General features: G+C 62.9%; 1 protein-coding gene across 2 annotated transcripts; it reads right to left on the minus strand.

Annotated features, from left to right (window-relative positions):
• Positions 1-113: 113 nt before the first annotated feature.
• GIT1 (GIT ArfGAP 1) lies at positions 114-15,019 on the minus strand. Of its 2 annotated transcripts, XM_032428700.1 has the most exons (21): positions 14,883-15,019; positions 9,308-9,441; positions 8,718-8,830; positions 8,491-8,596; positions 7,770-7,987; positions 7,590-7,684; positions 7,211-7,253; positions 5,495-5,521; positions 5,264-5,312; positions 4,780-4,852; positions 4,151-4,248; positions 3,639-3,750; positions 3,374-3,507; positions 3,059-3,211; positions 2,702-2,932; positions 2,559-2,612; positions 2,305-2,391; positions 2,131-2,204; positions 1,844-2,026; positions 1,662-1,725; positions 114-1,505 (listed from the first exon to the last, which is right to left on the minus strand). In XM_032428700.1, exons 1-21 carry the CDS (start codon positions 14,932-14,934, stop codon positions 1,293-1,295), a joined length of 2,313 nt encoding a protein of 770 aa, XP_032284591.1. In that variant the 5' UTR covers positions 14,935-15,019; the 3' UTR covers positions 114-1,292. The 2 variants fall into 2 exon arrangements, with proteins under 2 accessions (XP_032284591.1, XP_032284590.1); XM_032428699.1 differs by lacking the exon at positions 5,495-5,521 and having other exon boundaries at positions 14,883-15,016.
• Positions 15,020-19,007: the final 3,988 nt, after the last annotated feature.

The raw sequence follows: 19,007 nt of genomic DNA on the forward strand, positions 1-19,007 counted from the left end.
CTGGAGTCTTCACTTGCTTCGTGCTCTTGCCAGGTTGGTCTTTCTCCTTCTCGTGTCTGCCACCTCCCCAATCCCCCCCCCGCCCCGCCCCAGTCCCCGAATTCTCTAAGCGTCAGCAACAGCGCATGGTCACTTATTTATTTTTGATACAAATGTACATGACACACTTCTTGACAGTCAGCCCACCCACCACCACACAGGTAAAGCCTGGCCCCCGCGACGGAGGCGGGACAGGGAGGAGAGCTGGTAGGCCCTGCCATCTGCGTCTCCAACCTCAGGCTGCAGCCCAGATCCCAGATACCCGGATGCCGCGGCGCAGGTGCTGGCCTCTCAAGAGGTTATGGGGAGGGGGCTCTCAGCTGAGTCAGGGACCCCGGGGAGCCAGCCCCAGGCTCAGGTGCTCAGTTCTCTGCCCCAGCCAGCACACCCCCCTCCACAAGGGAGGGGGGGGTGAGATGCAGGGAAGTGGTTTTTGTTGTTAAGTTCATGGAGAAAGGGACAGGAGTGGGGGGACAGATGAGGGGAGGCAACGGGTTGGACCCCAGCTGGTTACCAGCAGTCCCTGGCCCCGAGAATGGGGAAGGGGGGCTGACCCCCAACACTGGTCCTGCTGCTCTGGTCCCCTCACCCTTCACAGAACTCCAGATGGGCCAGGCCTCCGGAACGGCACTGCCGCCCCGCACACGCACACAGGCACGCAGGGACACTCAGTTACCACAATGTTAAAATTAAGGAGTGGAAGAGGAGAGAGAGGAAAAAAAAAACAAAAAATTTCCAGTGTTTGCTGCTAGGGACCCTGGGAACACAGGTTGGGGCCTGTGCTCTAGACAGGGGCCGTTTGGCATTAAAGGAGAGCAGCAGGGGGGCTGGTGGCTACAGGGCAGGGACATCCAGAGATTATGTACAAAGGAGGGGATGCCCCCACTCAGCCCCCAATAGGGCTGAACTGGCTCATGGGGGTGGGGTGCCTGTAGGGGGAATGGCCCCACTTGGAGTGTCCCCACCCGACCCTTTGCTGAGGGTGCCCCAGAGGGCTAGGGGCTGGGAGTGATGCCTTACAGGCCCCTGCACGCTGGGGGGGCGGGAGGGGAATGCTATGTACAGGGGGAGGTGCATGGAATGTGGGGGCTGCGGGGGGGGCGGGCACCAGGGCGCCTGGCTGCCAGGGGGAGTGGCAGCACGAAGGGCACTTGCGCCAGTGGCTCTGTTGGGGTGGGGATGAGTGTCTGGAGTGGCCCAGCTCCCACGGCCAGTGAGGTCCCAGGGTGCAGGCGAGGGTGCAGGGAGAGTGGTCACTGCTTCTTCTCTCGGGTGGTGATGGTGACCAGCTGCTTGGCAGCCTTGGCGATGTCATAGGCGCACTGGATCACCTGCTGAGTCAGCAGCTGGAAGTCCACAGGGGCGCCGGGCTCCGGGGGCACGGTCTTCCGGCACTCGCTCTGCAGCCGGCAGGCACTGGCGTTGAGCAGCCGCAGCGAGCTGCGCACAGGCTCCAGGGCGGGCCTCTGGATGGGAGGAGGGAGTTGCGCCTCGGACTTCCAACCACGAGCCACCAACGTGGCCCGGCGTGTCCTCATCCGCACCCAGGGAGCGGTCACATTCCCTGCGCCTGCCCCACCCAGAGACCCTCCCAATCCTGCTCCTCTTTCCGGCCCCTGTACCTTGGGGAAGAGAGAGGCCATCTCAGTCACAGCCAAATGGATCTTCTCTGAGCAGGGCACAAAGCTTTTGGGGGAGGGGAGGGTAAAAATCAGGAGGGTTCGCAGGGACAGTGGAACACCGGCCCCCCTTCCCCTCCGCAACACCCAGGGGCTGCTATGAGCCTTGCGTCCCACCCCCATACCTGTCGTGCTTGAATTCTTGGGCAGCCCGCAACAATTCCTGAATGTTCTTGGTGACCTGTTCCGTCTTCAGGATGACATCCTCCGTGCTGGGAAGCCCAGGGTCGAGGTCTCCATCCAGGCTTTCCAACTCCGGGTGGAAGTCTTCTTCCTTGCCCAGCTCCAGAAACCTCTTTCCTTCCAGTCTGAGGCCGGGGTTAGAAAGAGACATTCCCGTGGTGAGGCCGCTTGCCTGCACCCTCACGGGCACGCCAGGGCCCGCTCAGCCTTCCTCCCGGGGGTGCCTCACCCAAGCAGCGGGTCCCCACTTTGCGTGTTCTCGTAGTCGCTGTCGGCACCGCTGCCGTGGCGGGAAAGCTTGCTCTGGAGGATCAGGGAAGGGGTAGGAGGTGACGGACACATTCACAGACGCGCACACACCTCATTCGGCCTGTCCCTTGGGCATCGGGGATGGGAACATTACCGTGTGGCGGCTTCCTTCCTGGGAGCAGGACAGGAGTGGGGAGGAGGGAGTGAAGGGCACGGCGGAGGCCGACACCCCCTTCCGGATCTGAAAGCCAGGAGGGCTGGAGTCAGCTTTTCCTCCCTGCCACCCGCCTTCCAGCTTCCCAGCAGTGCGGGTCACCTCTGTGCCCAGCAGCCAGCACAAAAGCTGCACCCACCGGGGCTCAGAACCGACCCGCAGACACGGACCCGCTTCCCCCAGGCCCTGCCTACCCGGTAAAGGCCGGCAGGGACGTGTACTGAATAGATGGCGTCGTCCTCCAGCTCCTGGGGGATGGCACGGTAGGCATCACGGAGGGCCCCACGGCAGCTCCAACCCTGTCTCCCCCAGGCCTGGACACCCACGGGCAACTCACAGTGCTGTGGAAAGGCTGGAGCCGGGTGGTGAGCTCGTCCCCAGGTGGGCCCCCAAAGGGCTTCAGGGCGGAGCCTGGTTCATACATGGAGAAGGCCTGGCGGTCCCTGCGGTGGGTGCTCCCCCCAGGCCCCATCGATGTATGTTCCGCCCGCTCGCTGGGCAGTGGGGGTGTGGGCACCGGCCCCGGCGGCTGCCGGATCTGCAAGTTCTCTGCCTGCAGCTTGTGGATCTGAGAGTGCACGGCGGTGTCAGGACCTCCCGAAGCTCCAGGCAGCAGCCCCACCTCCGAGAGCAGGGGACCCTCCCCGACCAGGATGCTGGGCGCCCCCACTCCCACCAGCGCTGCCGCGCTTACCTCCCTCTGCAGCCTCCGGAGCTCATCACTCAAGCTGCTGTTGACCTTCATGAGCTGTTGCACCTTGGCCTCGGAGGTAGCCAGAGCCTTCTTCAGCTCCAGATATTCCTGCAGAGTCACGGCCCCGTCCGAGAGGTCTGAGGAGTCCATGCTCTGCAGAGTGAGACAGAGGCTAGTCAGCCATCAGGGGCGGGGGTGAGTGCCCACAGAAGGCTCTCCTCAAGGCCGTAAGCAGCCCTTGTGTCCCCGAAGCCCCAGGCTACACGGGGAGAGAGGCGGGCCTCGATGGAGGCCGGGGTGGGGCAGTGCTCAGACCCGGGCACGGTTGTTCCTAGCGGCACCAGCGCTGCGCAGGGGCTCCTGGTCCGTGTCCTCGTCCGAGGCCACACTGTCGTAGTCGTGTTGGTCGTCGAGGTCGCTCTGGCTCCGCGCAGAGAGTTCGAGGTTGTCTGAGGGCACAGTCCTGTCACTCAGGATTCAGCCACACAACCTTCTATCATGCCACCCCAAAAAGGACCCATGAAAGAGAATATTCTAGAAAAGTGCCCACTGCCCGCAGCCCTATCCATGCCCTTCCCACCTGTGGGGCTGCTCAGGCTCTTGCCCTGCTGTCTCCGCTTGGCCTCACTGAGAATGTCAATGATCAGGGTGGCAAACTCTCGGGCATTAAAGCGGGCCAACTTCTGCCGCCCCTACAAGGCAGAAAGAACCCGGCTGGCATGACAGGCCCCCTTACAGCTGATAGATGGGGGTGGGGTGGGGTGGGAACAAAGCTGCAAGGGAGTCTCCTGTTATCTGGCTCATGGCCAGAGCAGGGGGTCAGGGATGACATGGATTCTGGGTGCCTAGGGGAGCTCTTGAGAAGAGGCTGGAATGCCCCCCAGAGGCTGCTCAGCAAGTGCTCAAAAAAACCCAGCCTCTTCCCCATTTCCAAATCCCAGTGCCAGCAGAGCCCTGAGGGAGGCCTGGGCCAGGGGAGAAGAGCCCAGGCGGCAGCCCAGTCAGCAGCCGCTGAGGAAGGGCAGGGCCCACAGAGCTGGCGACCCCCGGCGGGGAGGAGACCGCCCCAGGCCCCCCATCCAGCCCCCTCACCTGATTCCGTGTGGCTGAGTACTCGGGGTTCACAGGCAGGAAGGGCACAGCACTGCGCTCCGTCACCAGGGTGCTGTGGTTTTGGGTAGCCAGCCACACTGTGGGGGAGGAGCAGGGAGCAAATCGTCCGGAGGGTCCACGGTGGCCAGGCCCGCGGGGCGGAGGTGGGGAAGTGCCGGGCGCAGCCCTCCTCGCTCCTCCCCACGCCCACCAAGTTCTGGTGTTCAAAACAGGGGTGGTCTTCAGACCACAGAAGCAAGGCTGGGTCAGGGCAAGGCTGGGCGAGGCCGGCTAGGCCGATGACGAACAGAACAAGGCGACTCCTTCTTGCCAGGCCCAGCCCAGAGTTTGGGCTGGAATCTAGCTGTGGTCAGGAAGGAGTGATGTAGGGGGGTGGAGTGGGACTGGGGAGTGAGCCAGAGTGGGAGGCAGCCAGAGCAGAGATGAGCCCCAGTCCAGGGCTGGGGGCGGAAGAACAGGCTGGCTGCCTCCAACTCAGCACGCTGCTGGCCAGGCCGCTCACCCAGGCACCCCCTGGCAGTCCCCGCGTGGCAGGTCCCAGCCCCTCCCAGCAGGTGGGCTGGTACCCTCATCATCCACCCGTGACCTCGGATGCCCTCTTGGCTCACCGGCGTCATTTTCTCTTCTATCCACCTCGTCATACACATCCATGGCAAGTTCCTCAAAAAGCCGGTTGCTGAGCTAGAGGCAAAGAGGGAGACCCAGACTTTGTCAGATCAATTGGTCCCCAGTGCTGACAAGGCCAGCTCAAGCAGGAGGTCATAAGATGTGGGAAATGGCTTATGTCCCGCGTGCTGCCCAGCCCCCCCAGTCTCAGAACTGGAAACTGGGGCAGGGGTCTCTGTCAAGCTCCACGGTGGAGCGAGGACAGAAGGGAGGCCAGATCAGAACACTCAGTGCCCCCGCAGGTCAGAGGTGGAGCTAGGGCCCTGGAGCCTGCGGAGGGCAGAGTCAGAGACAAAAGGCGGGGAAGTGGGGGGAAGGGAGCCAGAAAGGCTAGAGTGAGGGGCAGGCCCAAGACTTGGAAAAGGATACCAGGTCAGAGGAAGGGGGAGCGATGGCAGGGGTCGAGGGTCAGAGATGGTGACTCACCGCCTGCAGCTTCTTCTTGGCGGCTTTGGCCAACTCGGACAGGTCTAGGCTGTGGATGATGGAGGGAGACGGGAAGGGCAGGCATGAGAGGTGGCCAGGCCCCCGCCGTGACTCCCGAACATGCAGGGATCCCGGGAAGACAACATCCCAGATGCTGCACACAACGCCCCCCCCGCCCCCCCCCCCCCGCGCCCCCCTCCAGAGCCTGCTCCCGTGGCAGGCACCATATACCTCTGAGACATGCACTTTTGCCGAGATCTAAGTCCAGAGAGAGGCAGCAGAGGAAAGAACAGGACAGAGGCAGCAATTACCCAGCAGCACCCACGGCAAGCTCACACCCATCTCCGCACACACGACGGAACTCATCTTCCCCCTCAACCTGCTCCTAGCCCGGCTTGCTCTCTCCCTCCGAGCCCCACTCACCCAGCACCAGCATCTGCTCCTGGGGCTCACCGGAAATGCCCTCACCCTCAAGCCCCGGTGGAGCTTTCCCCACGTTCTGCCATCAGTCCCTCCTCCCCGGGGCCTTTGCATCAGTTTCTTCATCCATCTTCCCACTTCCGGGCTCGCCCCTACAATCCCTGTTTCCAGCTAGCAGCCAGGGTGATCTTTCTGACACATCAGGCCCCACTGCCCCTGGCCTTAAAGACAGCTCAATGACAAAAGATACTTACGGCAGACTTCAGCCGTACTCCAAACAAAAGCTCACTTAAAAAATATGCTACGTGCTTAGCATGCGTTATCTTACTTAATCCTCTCAACAGCCCCGAAAAGGTAGGCACCGTGGCCCTCGTTTCCACGAGGTAACCAAGACTCAGAGAGGTTAAGTAGCCTGCCTGAAGTCAAACAGCCAATAAATGGCAGAGCCGACTGCACACATCGGTGCTCAGAACCTCTCGCCCGTGTCTACTCCAGTCCTGCTCCTGGGACTCCCTGCTTCTCACGCTGTGCTCCGGTCGCACGGATGGCCCGCAGTGCCCAGCACAGCTCTGCTCCTTTATACCGTCTCTGCCTTTATTTCTCTCGCTGCAGCCCCTCGCCCCGCCACCGAACTAGAGCTGTCTGAGTAGGTTGCCTCCCTCTCTAGACTGTAAGCTCCTTAAGGGCAGAGATCATGTCTGAGTCACCCGTGTCTCGGGGCCAGGAACAGTCGCTGGCACTGGGAAGGTGCTCGGTCACCATTTCACTGAGCCCGCGCCCAGATGTGTAACAGGCACACCAGACATGCAAGCAGGTCCGCACACCAGGCCGAGTAAGACCAGAGAAGCAGGAGGGAGTCCCGGCGTCTCGGAACAGAGGAGGTCTGGATTCCAGGATCCGAGATGCCTAGGCCTGACCATCCCTGTCTGCCCACACTGGCCCCTGGAGGGGGAGGGAGCCTCCTCTCTCTGCCATCCAGGCCAGCGGGCAAGGCTTGGCAAGGCTTGGCCACCAGAGGTGGCCACCAGGTGGCGCTAGCATCCACCTTGTGAGCTGAGCGAGTCCCCCTCCCAGCCTAGGCGCCTGAGGCTTTTCAGATCAGAGGCAGAAACACCTCAGTTGTGCTGTGCCCTGCCCCCCAGCCCCCAGAGGCCTGGTCAGTAGTCCCAAAGTTAGTCAAATCCCACCATCTTACTGGAGCCCACCGTCTTTTCACTTGTCTAAAGATTTTACAGTGGGGTGAGGGCCACTGGAAACAGAAGGCAGCAATCCACCACTCCTAGGGCGGGTGTTTCTGGTACTCAAGCCTGTGTGGGACGGCCGTGGGGCTCAGGCTGGGCTGGCCCCGTGCCGAGCTGACATTTCTCACCTGCCTTGGGGCCCAGCATCGGGGAGTGAGGACTGGACAGGCCCCCTGAAGGGTGTGGGACCCTAAAGCCTGGGAGGGGGAGGGCTGGAGGCTCTGGGGCCCAGGCACCCCCATGACATCCGGCAGCCTCTGGGAAGGGGCATCAGGTGGGCACTCACCTGTCAGCCATCTGTGGGATGATGTAATGCCCATTCTTGTGATCTGAACAAAAATAAAAATGCCAAGTCACTGGTGCGGGGTGGCTCAGCAGCTGGGAGCCCACCTCACTACCATGAGCAGGGCTTGGCACCCAGAAGTGTCAGGGGACAGGGCGGAGGGCAGGCCACCCCCGAGAACCCTGGGAGCTGCCTGAAGTTAGCCCCCCTCCCCACTCCCTATCCCAGTGTGCTGTAGCCAAGAGCCCGCATCAATTTCACAGGAGCCAGTTGCCTAGCAACACTGTTCCCCAGCCGGCTTTGTCGCCATGGCACCTGCTGCTGGGGTGTGTCTGGGTCCCACCTGCCTGGCCCAGCCGGACCTGCCCCAAGCTCCGCTCACCCGGCTTGCGTCCACAGAGATAGAAGGCCAACCGGTCAGTGAGCTCGTACTGGCACTCGACTAGCCTTTCCGCCAGCTCGTGGTGCCCCGCCTGCCTGTGGGGAGGGGGCGTGCCTCAGCCCTGCAGCAGCCGTCTACCACCCCCACCCGCCCGAGCCTCACCCATCATCCGACCCTCACCTGGCATAGTCAATGGGTGTGCGGCCATTGACATCAGGGGAGCCGGGATCAGCCCCATACACTACAAGAAGCTCAGCCTGCAGTGTCTGCCCCGCCTTGGCAGCCACATGCAGAGGTGTGGTGCCCTTCTCTGGATGGAAGAAGTTGGCCTGGGCACCCAGGGACAGCAGGCGCAGACACGTCTCCAGGTTGCCTGTCCGCACGCTCGAGTGCAGTTGCTGCAAGGAGCAGAGTGTGCAACAAATGTGCGTGTGAGGGCCCCCCCCAAGCTGTACCAAGTGAGGCAGCTGCTGGGACTCCTAGCGGCTCCAAGGGGCCCAGCTGGAGTCGGGTTGTAGGGGGACAGAGGACTTGCCCTGCTATCAGTCACCATCTACCTGTGCCGTGAGCTCTGCTCGAGACAGATCTGGTCTGTGAGGGAGATGCTCTTATTTCTTTCCCATTTTACAGAGCAGGAAACGGAGGCCCTGACTGGCTAAGAAACGACCCCTCCGGATGGCAGCTGGGGATTTTAGCCCTGCGGTGTCCCCTGAGGGGCTGAGGGGCCCTGGCCACGTGCCGCCTGGCCATGCAATCGCATCCCCCTGCTGTGCCCACTGTTCCTGCCGGACCCGACCGCCTCTGGCGCTTAGGGCTCGGTGGTGACGGAGGAGAAGGCCCTCGGGGTGTGGCGGGTGACAAGACAGGAGGCCCACCCGTCCCCCGCAGGGGCCCCTCCAACCTTGCTGAGGTCTTTGGCAGTGACCCCGTCATCGTCCCGGCACGGAAGCTTGTGCACAAACGCCAGCATCTGGTACTTGGCCCTGATGAACTCTGACTTGATGGGGCTGGGCGGGCCACACGGGACGCGGTGGGGAGGAGAGTGGGAGAGGCCAGTCACCCGGCCGCCTCCCGGAGCCGCGTCCCAGGCCAGGCGGCCCCTGCCACCACCCCTCCGGCCCAACTCACTGGACTTTGTCTTGGGGGTTGGCTTTGCGCCGGCCGCTCTGCACTTGCGCGGGGTCCAGCAGGGAGTGCTCCCAGATGGAGTTGGCCCCGTTGCTGGCGAGCGTGTGCACCATCTGCAGGGAAGAGGCGCCAAGCCAGAGTGCCCACCACGCACTGGCTCCTGGGGGATCACCGCCGCGCCGGCCACAGCCCGCGTGGCTGGAGACGGGGCCCAGGGCCCTGCCGCGCCTGCCGCCATCGCACCTCCACCCAGCCGGGCCGCCCGGGCACCTGGGTCCCGTGTAGCACTTCAGGCCGCACGGCAAGCGTGCCAAGGCTCAGAGAAGTGAAGTGACCCGCTCCGCGCTCCGCGGCCAAGCTAGTGAGCGGCAGAGCTGGGGAGAGGGCCCCGGCCTGTCTGCATGGCGAGCAAGAACGGGTGGAAAGGGTCAGGGCTGGGTTCTGCCCCATGAGGCGGGGGTGTGCTGCCCCCCCCCCCCGCCCCGGGAGCTGCCAAATCCAGGGCGGTGTGTGTGCGGAGGGCGGGGGGAATGTGTCTCTGCTCAGCACACTCCGTGCCGCCCGAGGACCCGCCTGGCCCAGCCCCGTACCTGCAGCAGCGTGGGGGGCCAGGCGCTGTGGCGAAGGTGCTTGACGATGGAGATGTGGCGGCCCAGGCTCCGGTGCACGCTGCAGCACTCGTCACATACCAGCACCCCCCTGCTGATGGAGGCCCAGCCGGGGTCTGCCGGGGTGGGAGCAGGGGGTCAGCCAAGGCCCAATCAGGGCCACTGTGTCCTGGGCACCTGCTCTGGGCCCACACTAGGCTGACACAGTCCCTCACTCAGCTTCCCAAAGCCCCAGGAGCTGGGACCATCAGGACACACGGGTCACCGATGAGGAAGCTGAGCTAGGGTGTAGGAGGGGATCTCCCCAAAGGTGCACAGCAGGTGACTGACAGCTGCCTGTCTGGGGGGGTGGGGAGGAGCCCCCAGGGCCGACGCAGCGGGCATGTCTTCCTGTCCTGCAGCCTTTCCCAGGGAACAAGACAGCCGGCCCAGCCCTTCCCCACGGAGGCAGGAGTCCCCGAGCGGATGCAAGTCTGCTGTCACCTGCCGGACAGCCCTAGGCACCCCTCCTGTGTCTGGGCTGTGCCACATCCCTCCTGCACCCAGGCTTCTGTAGGACCCCCGGGCCCTTCCACGGGGTCCTGCCTCCGCCCTTATCTTGGCAGGGAAGAGGCCTCTTCATGCTGAGCCCCCTGCCAGCATCACTGATGGGCTGAGCTGTAGCCCCTCCTAAATGGGACCGGGGAGGGCAAAGGAACTAACGCCGGGTGCCCACTGTGTCCAAGCTGGCCCGGTACGCACGATGTCTCTCACCCCTGTCAGGTAAGGCAGGAAATGCTATCCTTGCTTTACAATGAGAAACAGTGGCTCAGAGAGGTTAGAGCGCTTGCTCAAGGTCACACAGCTAATGAACGGGATTGCTGGGATGTGGACCCTGGTGTCTGGCACTGAGATGCCAGACACCAGGCCATGGTCATACCCACTGCTCTCCCTCTGCTCTTGCCCCTAAGGCGGAAGCCCCAAGTGGGCAAGGGCCCTGGAAGCCACTCCACTCCTTGGGGAGAAGCAAACTTTGGAGACAAGAAGGAGGGGCCGGGACAGGGTGGGAGCTCCTGGGGTCCTTTACAAGGGCAGGGGAGATGCCACCCATCCTGGGCCCCTTGGGAGATGGGGAGGAGACAGCTGTATACAGCTCAGGCTTTGGAAAGGTCATGGGGGAGAAAGCAGCCATTGTGTGCCTCCAGAGAGTGGGGGCAGGGAGCCTCTCTCCCAGGACACTGTGCTCTGCCCAGGCCCCCTGCCCCAGTCTCAGGAAGCCCTGTGGGGACGGGGAGTGGGGGACTGGCTCTCTGCCTTGCCTGGCCGTGCTCAGGGAGTCCAGAAGTGGGCCCCCCAGGGGAGGGACAGGCTTGGGGTAATGAGAGCCTCTCCAACTAGGAGGCGATTCTCAGACCCTTCCCCTCAGACTTCCATAAAAGTTCCCAGGGGAATTGTAAGGAGACTGAGTCAAGGTGCAGCCTGAGTTCTGCCTACAGCAAGTATCCCCTCCATGGGGACAGGAAGAAACGAGAAGCAAAAGAGGGGGTTCAGCTCTTTGGGTCTGGGCTTCTTTAGGCATTCCCCCAAAACACAGGGCAACAAGGTGCCTGCCATACACCTTTCTGGGAGCTGATCCCAGGGGCCCATAAGGAAGGGACCTACCGCCTGTGCCAAGAGGGGGAGCCCTAGGACACTCTATTGGCTTTACCCAAACAGGGAGGGACCCCAGTGAGGCACATGGAAAGCTCCCTCCCCCCACTCCCAAGCACCACTGGGTGAGGGGTCTGCCGTCCAGCCACCTCCCCACCTCCGGCAGCTCAAGCAGGAAGCTGGAAATGACGCAGCCTAAATTCCTCTTGTTGAAATGGTGGGGTTTCCTGTAAGTGGGGAGCCGCCCAGGCCAGGATCATAAATGGGACGCCCTGAGGTCTCCACCCCAGGCCCATGGTCCTACTGGAGAAGCCAGGCCTCAGAGGACTGCACAGTTATCCAGAGCCCGGCCAGACATGGTGAGCCTCTGAATATGGCAGGGACCAAGAGATTAGGATTTGGGGAACAGGGTCCCAGGCTTTGCTCAGTATCTTCCCAGCCTGGGGGAGGGGTCCTACCTCTCCTCCACAGTGACCTGAAACAGGAAGGCTGAACAGGCGGCACACCGGTGCCGGCTCAGTTCTTGATCACACAGATGAAAAGCCCACCCGAAGCCTACTACCTACTTATATGCCCGAGGGGCCTTGGGCCTACCCAAGCCAGAGCCCCTAAGCCCGACTTAAGCCAGTTCCTCAGGCCAGAAGCGTTTCTTTAAGTCAAATGGTTAAGGGACCCTTGCCCCCAAGAGGCTCCCTAGATCAAACCTGGGGTAGAAAGGACAGGGACATAAGGTGTTTTGTTTTGTTTTTAGTAGGCTTCATGCCCAATGGCCCAGAGTGGGGCTTGAACTCACCACATCAAGAGTCACATGCTCTACTGACTGAGCTAGCCAGGCGCCCCCAGGGAACATAAGGTTTAAGAGATGTGGTGACGTCCTCAGCATCCTGCCAACCTTCCCCCTGGGCTTCTGCCTCAGGACAGGGGGTCTGGAACGTGTGGGCAAGTGGTAGGAGGGATCCTGGGATAACGTTACCCATGGAGGCCTCTACTAAGGTGAATTCATGTCACCACCCAAAGCCATTACGGGCCTCCAGGGGCAGTAGGTCTGCTATAAAGGCCAGGGTCTCCTGAGCAGAGCCTCACTAGAAAAGAGGGAGAAGCCCACCATCTTGAAAGCAAGCTAGACTAATCCATGGGGATAAAGGTCAGGGTGGCGGGGGGTGTTGACTGGGAGGGGGCAGAAGAAAGGCCCAGAGAGTGACAGAAATGCTCTAACTCTTGGCTGAAATGGCGGTCACACAGGTATACAGACCGTAAAAACTCACCAGGCTGAACAGTAAGGTGCAGGAACTTTGCTGTACGTAAGTTAAACCTCAATAAAAGAGGAAGAAAGCCCCCCCATTCAGCCCACTCCACAATCTGCATTATGAAGAAACAAATGAGCCTGCAGGTTTCCAAATGTCCCTAGCCAGTAGCCATCCTTGCTCACCCAAGTGCCTGCAGGACAGGCACCCTGAGGTCTTCACTCCTGTGACCTGGGCTGCCAAGGTGGGAAAGTTGAGATGGAGACCCATGGGATGAGGAGCAGGCCCTTGGCCTGGGCCGGGACTGTGTGGCAGAGCGAGTGGAGGGGAAGGAAGGGGGGAGAACACATTCTCCAGGGTTCCTTGACTCCTGCCCCTCCCCTGGACTCCCATGGCAGGCAGGTACACATACAGCACCTGACGAGGGGGCACCAGCTGCCACAGCAGCCATGGCATGTCCAGCCGCCTTACAAAATACACCTGTCACCTGTATGCCCAGGCCTGGAAACAGGGGGAGCACGAGGACCTCCGGGGTCGCCTGTACCTCACCTTTCACCTCCACGGCCTCCCCACATTAATCAACCACAAAAAGGCCACAGCCCCACTCCCAGGGCTGGAAGCCCTTTCACAGCCAGAGGAGCCTATGAGCGGGTAGGAGGCAGACGCCAATGGGGTCCCAACTGTTGATTACCCTCAAGCCTCGTACCTGGTGGTACAGTTTCCACACTGAGTATGCCACGCCTCGCATCATACGGTGGGGGACTGGGGTGGCCCCAAGGAGCCAGCTGGGGTCCTGACAAGCACCCAAACACCCAGGGACTGCCTGCCATGTGCCAGACACCATGCCAGGTGCTGGGGTGGGGTGATGGGTAAGACCTTGTCAGCACCCTGCCTACCTCACCACCTGCCTCTTCCTGACCTGGATCCTGGATCAGGGGAAAAGGAGGTACCTGGCGCACCAAGGCCTCTGGGGGACAATGACTGCAGACAGGAACCGAGCAGTCCAAGACATCAGATACACACCACTCCTCCCTGAACCCATTTGGCATCCAGAGGCTTCAAACTGAGGCCCAGAGTGAGGAAAGTCTTGCCGTGGGTCACAGAGTGAGCGGATAGGATGAGTGTCTGCTAAGCACCCTCCTCCCGATCCTTCTGGGCCCTCCACCCTTACCCCCATGCTACGCTGGCCCCCCAGAGGTACAGAACAGCCTGGGACAGACAGACAGGGCAAGCTCTCCTCTTAGCCCTTCCATCCCCAGACCGGCATGTGGCTGGGGGAAGATCACAGCTTCCGGCTCATTAGGGTAAGGATACATCAGCCCCGACAGCTTCTTCAGGGCCCTCCAGACTGTGACATGCCCTGACAGGAGTCGCAGGTCACAACCACCCACAGAGTACCCTGCCTCTGCCAGGCATCCACAGTCACCCAAGACTCTAGCTTGGACCCATGAGAACCACCAGAGTATCTGTGGTTCTCAGCCTGTTGGGGTCTTGGGCCCGTCCAAAGGGTGGCTGGAAGTTATGGGCCCACGAAACAGCACTTCACACTCTCACACTTAATTGTGCCCTTAGTCCCCCTGGAATTCACAGACACACTGAGCCTGCCCAGAGGTCTCCCAGGGAGATAGCTCCTTTTTTAAAAAGAGGATGGACAAGAGCCAGGGCTTCCTTCCCCAGGCCGGCTGCTGAGCCCTGTCACTGGCTGTGTCCTCCCACATCAGAAGGTAGCAGCCTCTCAGGTCACTGCTCCTCACTTCCTCAGCAGCTCAGGGGGTTTCACATCAGCCTGGACCTGACTGCTGGGAAGAAGGGAAACACCACAATAAATACAGCCAGGAGGCAGGCCAGGAAGCCAGCCCGACCCTGGGACTCTAGGCACCCTGGGGGGGGGCGGGGTACAGCTCCCTACCCATTTCTGGCCAGACTGGGCTACAGGGCTAGGAGGGGTCTGTGCCCAAAGCTGGGACAATGCTCAGCCCACCTTCCGAAAGCAGGCCTTCCTGGGGCACAGGAACAGCTGAGTCTAGTTGCTCCCAGTCCCCAGGCAGCCTGGGGATGCCTCAAAGAAGATATCCAGGCTGGACTGGCCCTCAACACCAGGCCCTGCAAGGAGCCCCGGCCTTGGGAACCAGCGGCAGGGAGTCCTAGGAGCAGCTACCCCCTCATCTGCTCACGAGGAAACACTATCCAGGCCTCCCCTGGCCCATCTGCCCAGCTCTCTGCCCCTTGACCTCCGCCACCTCAGCGGGAGCGCAGACCATGCGAGCAGCAGGTGCAAGACGCGGGGGTGGCACTGAGATGACACAAAACCACACTCACCCCCACCTCCTAAACCTTGCTGGCCTCCGCCACAGCCCTCCTGCCACCCCAGGCTGGCGCTTCCGTTGGGATACAGAGATAGAAGGGGGGGCAGCTAGCTGCCTGCCTCCCTCAGACTGAGGGGTGGGAGGTGGCGCCGTGAATGTCCTTCCTCGCTCGTCCACGGACGCGAGGGAACCGGGGCCCCCCAGCTGGCCCTCCCGCCAAGGACGCGGCTCCGCAGTGGCCCGGGCGGGGGCCGAGGCCGGAGGCCGCAGCCCCCAGCCCCGCCCCGCCCTCCGGCCCCGCACGGCGCTCCCGCCAGGCCCCGGCGCCCGCCCGGCGGCCTCGCTGCGCGGTCCCGCCCCCGGTCCGGCCCCGCTTACCTGGGGCGCTGCAGTCCGCACACACCTCCGCCCGCGGCCCCTTCCGGGACATCCTCAGCGGCGACGCGGCCGCAGCCCTCTGGGCCAGCGTGGGGGGCGCGGGCGGCGGGCCCGGGCGGCGGCGGCGGCCACTGCTGCCCGGCCCGGCTCCGCCAAGGCCCCGGCTAGGCTCCGCGCGCCCGGCCAACCGTCCGCCCCCGGGGCTGGCCCGGAACCCGCCGTGCCCGCCTGCCCGCTCGCCCTCCGGCGCCCTCCGCCCCGCGCCGCCCCGCGCCGCCCCGCGCCACCCCGCCGCCGCTCGCCGCTCGCCGTTCGTTCTCTCCGCCCCCTGCGCGGCTCCCGGCCGCTCCTGCAGGAAGCGGCGCAGGCCCTGCCCACCGGGGGAGGGGCAGCCTGCACACCCGCCCCGCCGCCCGGCCCTGCGGGCCGCGCCTCCCGGAGAAAGGAAGCCGGGAGCGCGGGCGGGCGGGAGGGGGCGGGGGCGCTTAAAGGGGCCGCGGCCGCGGCTAGGCAGGCCCGAGAGGGCGGCGTCGCCTGCGGCCCTGGCCTCTACTCCCGCGCTGCTCGGCCCCGTGGCAGTGTGAGTTACCCTCACAGCCCCATCCCCTTCGCTTTCCAGATGGAGGGTGGCCCAGGGGGCTCAGGCCCGGGGACAGTGACCCTTGGGGAACAGGGAAGAGAGTAAGGAGCTGGAGGCCCAGGCCCCCTTCCTCGTCAAAGGGCTGTGGCTTGGGGTACCCGCCTATGTCTGGCTGAGGTGAGGTGTGCGACCTGGCCCCCCGTGCATCCACATGTGTGTCCAGGTGTGCGTGTGATCACATCCTTGCTGATTACGCACAACGCCAACAATATGGACGCCCAGGTGTTCCCCTGCCTCCCAGCTAAAAATACATCTATACCTCATCCATGCTTCCATCCCGAGAGGGAAGAATCTGGGCAGTTTTTAAAGATCTCCCGAGGAGTGACCACTGTGCCTGTGTGCAGTAATATCCACTCTGCATTCGTCTCCACGGTGTTTCTGGGCCACCGCAGGTTTGTGTGTCCAGGGCGTGTGCATAGAACATACAGGGACCTTTTCTTATGGTGGCCTTTCTTCCTAGACTTCACACGGAGACGGCGTAGGTGGGGGGACAGGAAGCGGAGGCGCAGGCCGCACGTGGGTGCACCCCTGCACTGAGCATGCTCCCCCATACACGTGTGCCCCGCGTGCACCCAGCCCCCATCCCTGCAGCAGCAAAATGCCAAGAGCACTTTGCTTGTGGGGAGAGAGCAGGGGTGGCTAGGACCAGGCCTGGGGGCCAGGTCAGTGGTGACAGAATCAAGGGAAGATTCCCAAGGGGCAGGGAGTCCTCAGTAACAAGGGGGGAAGGAGGGGAGTCCTTGGGCAGGGGTTTGGGAGTTGGTCGATTTTATCCCAGCGGTGCCAGAGCAGCAGTGACTTGTGGGTGGGCAGGCTGCTTCCCTGGGGGAGACAAGTAATGCTCATGAGTCACACCACCCGAAATACAAGCAAAGCTGCCTCCATCGCCTTTTGCTGCAGCCCAGATTGACAAGTTTGTTTGAAATCGCGATCCACGGGGTATATTTATAATCGCACCTTTAAGAGAAATCTTTTTGCAGGCCTCCCCTCCCCCCACCGCCAGCGGCTCAGCTGGCGGGGCTTCTGCGAGCAAAGATACCTCGCGGTGGGGGTGGGGGGCGGCGGCGGCGGCGGGAGCACCACCTGCCGCACGGTGCTGCACCCGCACCAAGGAGTCAGTCCGTGGGCTTGGTGGCCCCAGGCTGGGCGACGAACAGGAGCGGCCTGGCCGCTCTTACTGGCGCACAGCCCACGAGCGGTGGCCGCCGGTTCGCCCCCGATCGACCCCCAGCTATGGAATTTCATTTATTAAATGTCGAGGCGTCTACTGGCAACCCCATCGCTTGGCTGTCTTTGTTTCTCCGCTGTGTGGGCGCGTCTCGAGCACGTGGCAGCTGGAGCGCGCAGACCGGAGGAAAAGCGACCTGGGTTTGGTCTAGGGCCGCGTGGCAAAGAGGCCCGGCTGCTAAGGGTCTAGGTCCCCCAATCCAGGCTGAGCTCCCCCTCTCCCAGAGCTTCAACACTTTTCAGGAGTCTGATTCACCCTGTTGCCCCCTCCCGCCCGCCAGCTCCCCCTCCCGGCTGGCCCGGGGACTCCCTGGGAGTGGCCCAGGCGAAGAGCCACACTCTCCAAACTTTGTTCCGGAAGCCCCCGGCCCCGCCACGGCAGAGCTTCTGGGCCTGGGACTAGGGATAAAAGGACTTCAGGATTTCCCTTTGGAGATGTCGCCACCTCAGGAAGCGGGACGGTAAAAGAGAAATCGCAGACCAGGTTCTAAAAACAATTTAATGAGGAAATGTACAGGCATTCTCCCGGCCACTCCTAGTTGTCCCTCCCCCGCTCCAGCCCCCTCCCCAACTCCGGCTGCAGCCACAACACTCTGCTGACCCCTCGTGGTAGAGGTGGGCAGCGGTCCCGGGTTGCGGGAGACGCCAGCCGGCTCCTCCCTGGCTGGAGAAAGGGGCGAGGCAGTCCACTCCTCCCTTATCCTTTCCCGCCTGGGCCTGGCACCGCAGGGTGTGGAGGAGGAAGGAGAGAAGACCACACAAAGAAACCTGAGAGAGGCGCGGAGAGTTTGCAAGCTTTTGCTAGCACCTCCCACACAAACACTTTTTGGATTGTTCTAAGTAGGGCTGGTATGGAATCCCTAATTCCTGTCCTGTTCTAGGGTGGGCTCGAGAAGGCACTGGGCCTGGTCCCACCACCTGTCTCAGTCCGCCTGGGTTGCGGTCGGGATGTGCCGTTTCCCAGGGCAGTTACTATCCTTAGCTCACCCCAGTAGGTAGTATTTAGAGTCTCATTTAGAGGTGAGTGGTCTGAGAAAGCAGAAAATTTAAGCAATTTGCTTATGGTCAAGCGGTTAGTAAGGAGGAATTCGAACTCTGGTTTAAGATCCCAATCCCTCCTCCCTCCAGGGACTGGGCCACGCTTCTAGGTCCCTCCAGCCCTTGCAATAGGCAGCCCCAGAGGTCAATTACACTTTTTACCACAGCGTCTGCTGGGCCCCTTCTGGAAGGACCTCTCTGCCCTGGGGTTATTCAGGAAGGACACAGTCTCGGAATCAGTCACTTCCTCTCCTGAGGGGACCACACCGAGTGGAGGTGGGAAGCTGCCACCTGCTGCTTACTCTGCCCAGCCCCACTCTGGTCCTTGCGGAGGACAGCAAATGGGGGGGGGGGAGGACTGCCCTTCCAGCCTCAGTGGTCATTCCCTTTGAATGTCAAGTGTGGAAGGTGGAATTTAATTTGCTAAGAGGGCAGGGACGACTCCTACATAATAGTTCCACGTGCCAGATCCCTGGTTGCTCCAACGACCTCTGGTACTAATGTCCCGCACCTTTCTCAGGAGTCCCCCCCATCAGTCACTCTCCTTGGAATCTGGATCCCTTCTCACGTTCCACTGGGACCCAAACTCAGTCCTGAAGGCCACAGCTTCCCGCGCCCTCTAAGGCTTGAGCAAGGCCTGTAGCCCCTTCCCTCCCCCCAAAAAGGCAAAACGCCCGTGGGTGGGGGTGCGCCCCTGCCCACCCGGCGTCAGGACACGGTCTCCGTTCCCGCCAGCCCTGGCTCCCTCCCCACCCGCTCATGGGAGCGAGGGGGACAGTGAGGGATTCTCTCCGGCCCCCCGCCACCCGCAGTTCCACGAGGCGGACTACATGCCCCATGATGCCACGGGGCCGAGCTACCACAAGCTCTGCCCCGGGCACCCGGGTCCCCCTCCTCTCTCCCCCGCATCCCCGCATCTCTCGCCGGCCGCTCGGGCTGAGGGCCGGGCAATGCAGCTGCGGGGAGCCGGGGGCGGCGGGCGCGCGTCCCTGCGGCGGCGTCCCCGGGGTTCGCGCCCCGTGCGCCCCCGCGCCCGCTGCGGGCGCCTGCTCCCTCCGCCGAGCGGCGTCTTTGTGTGCGGGGGTGTGGGAGGTGAGGCGCGAGTCCGCGCCGCGGCGCCGAGCGCCCGCTCCCTCCCCGGGCGGGTGGGGGCCTCTCCGCGCCGCCCGCCACCGCCTCGCGAGGACGCCCGCGGCCCGCGCCGCCCGCACAGCGCCGGG

This window comes from Phoca vitulina, unplaced genomic scaffold (assembly GCF_004348235.1).
Source record: "Phoca vitulina isolate PV1807 unplaced genomic scaffold, GSC_HSeal_1.0 scaffold40, whole genome shotgun sequence".
In the NCBI taxonomy this organism is placed as follows: domain Eukaryota; kingdom Metazoa; phylum Chordata; class Mammalia; order Carnivora; family Phocidae; genus Phoca; species Phoca vitulina.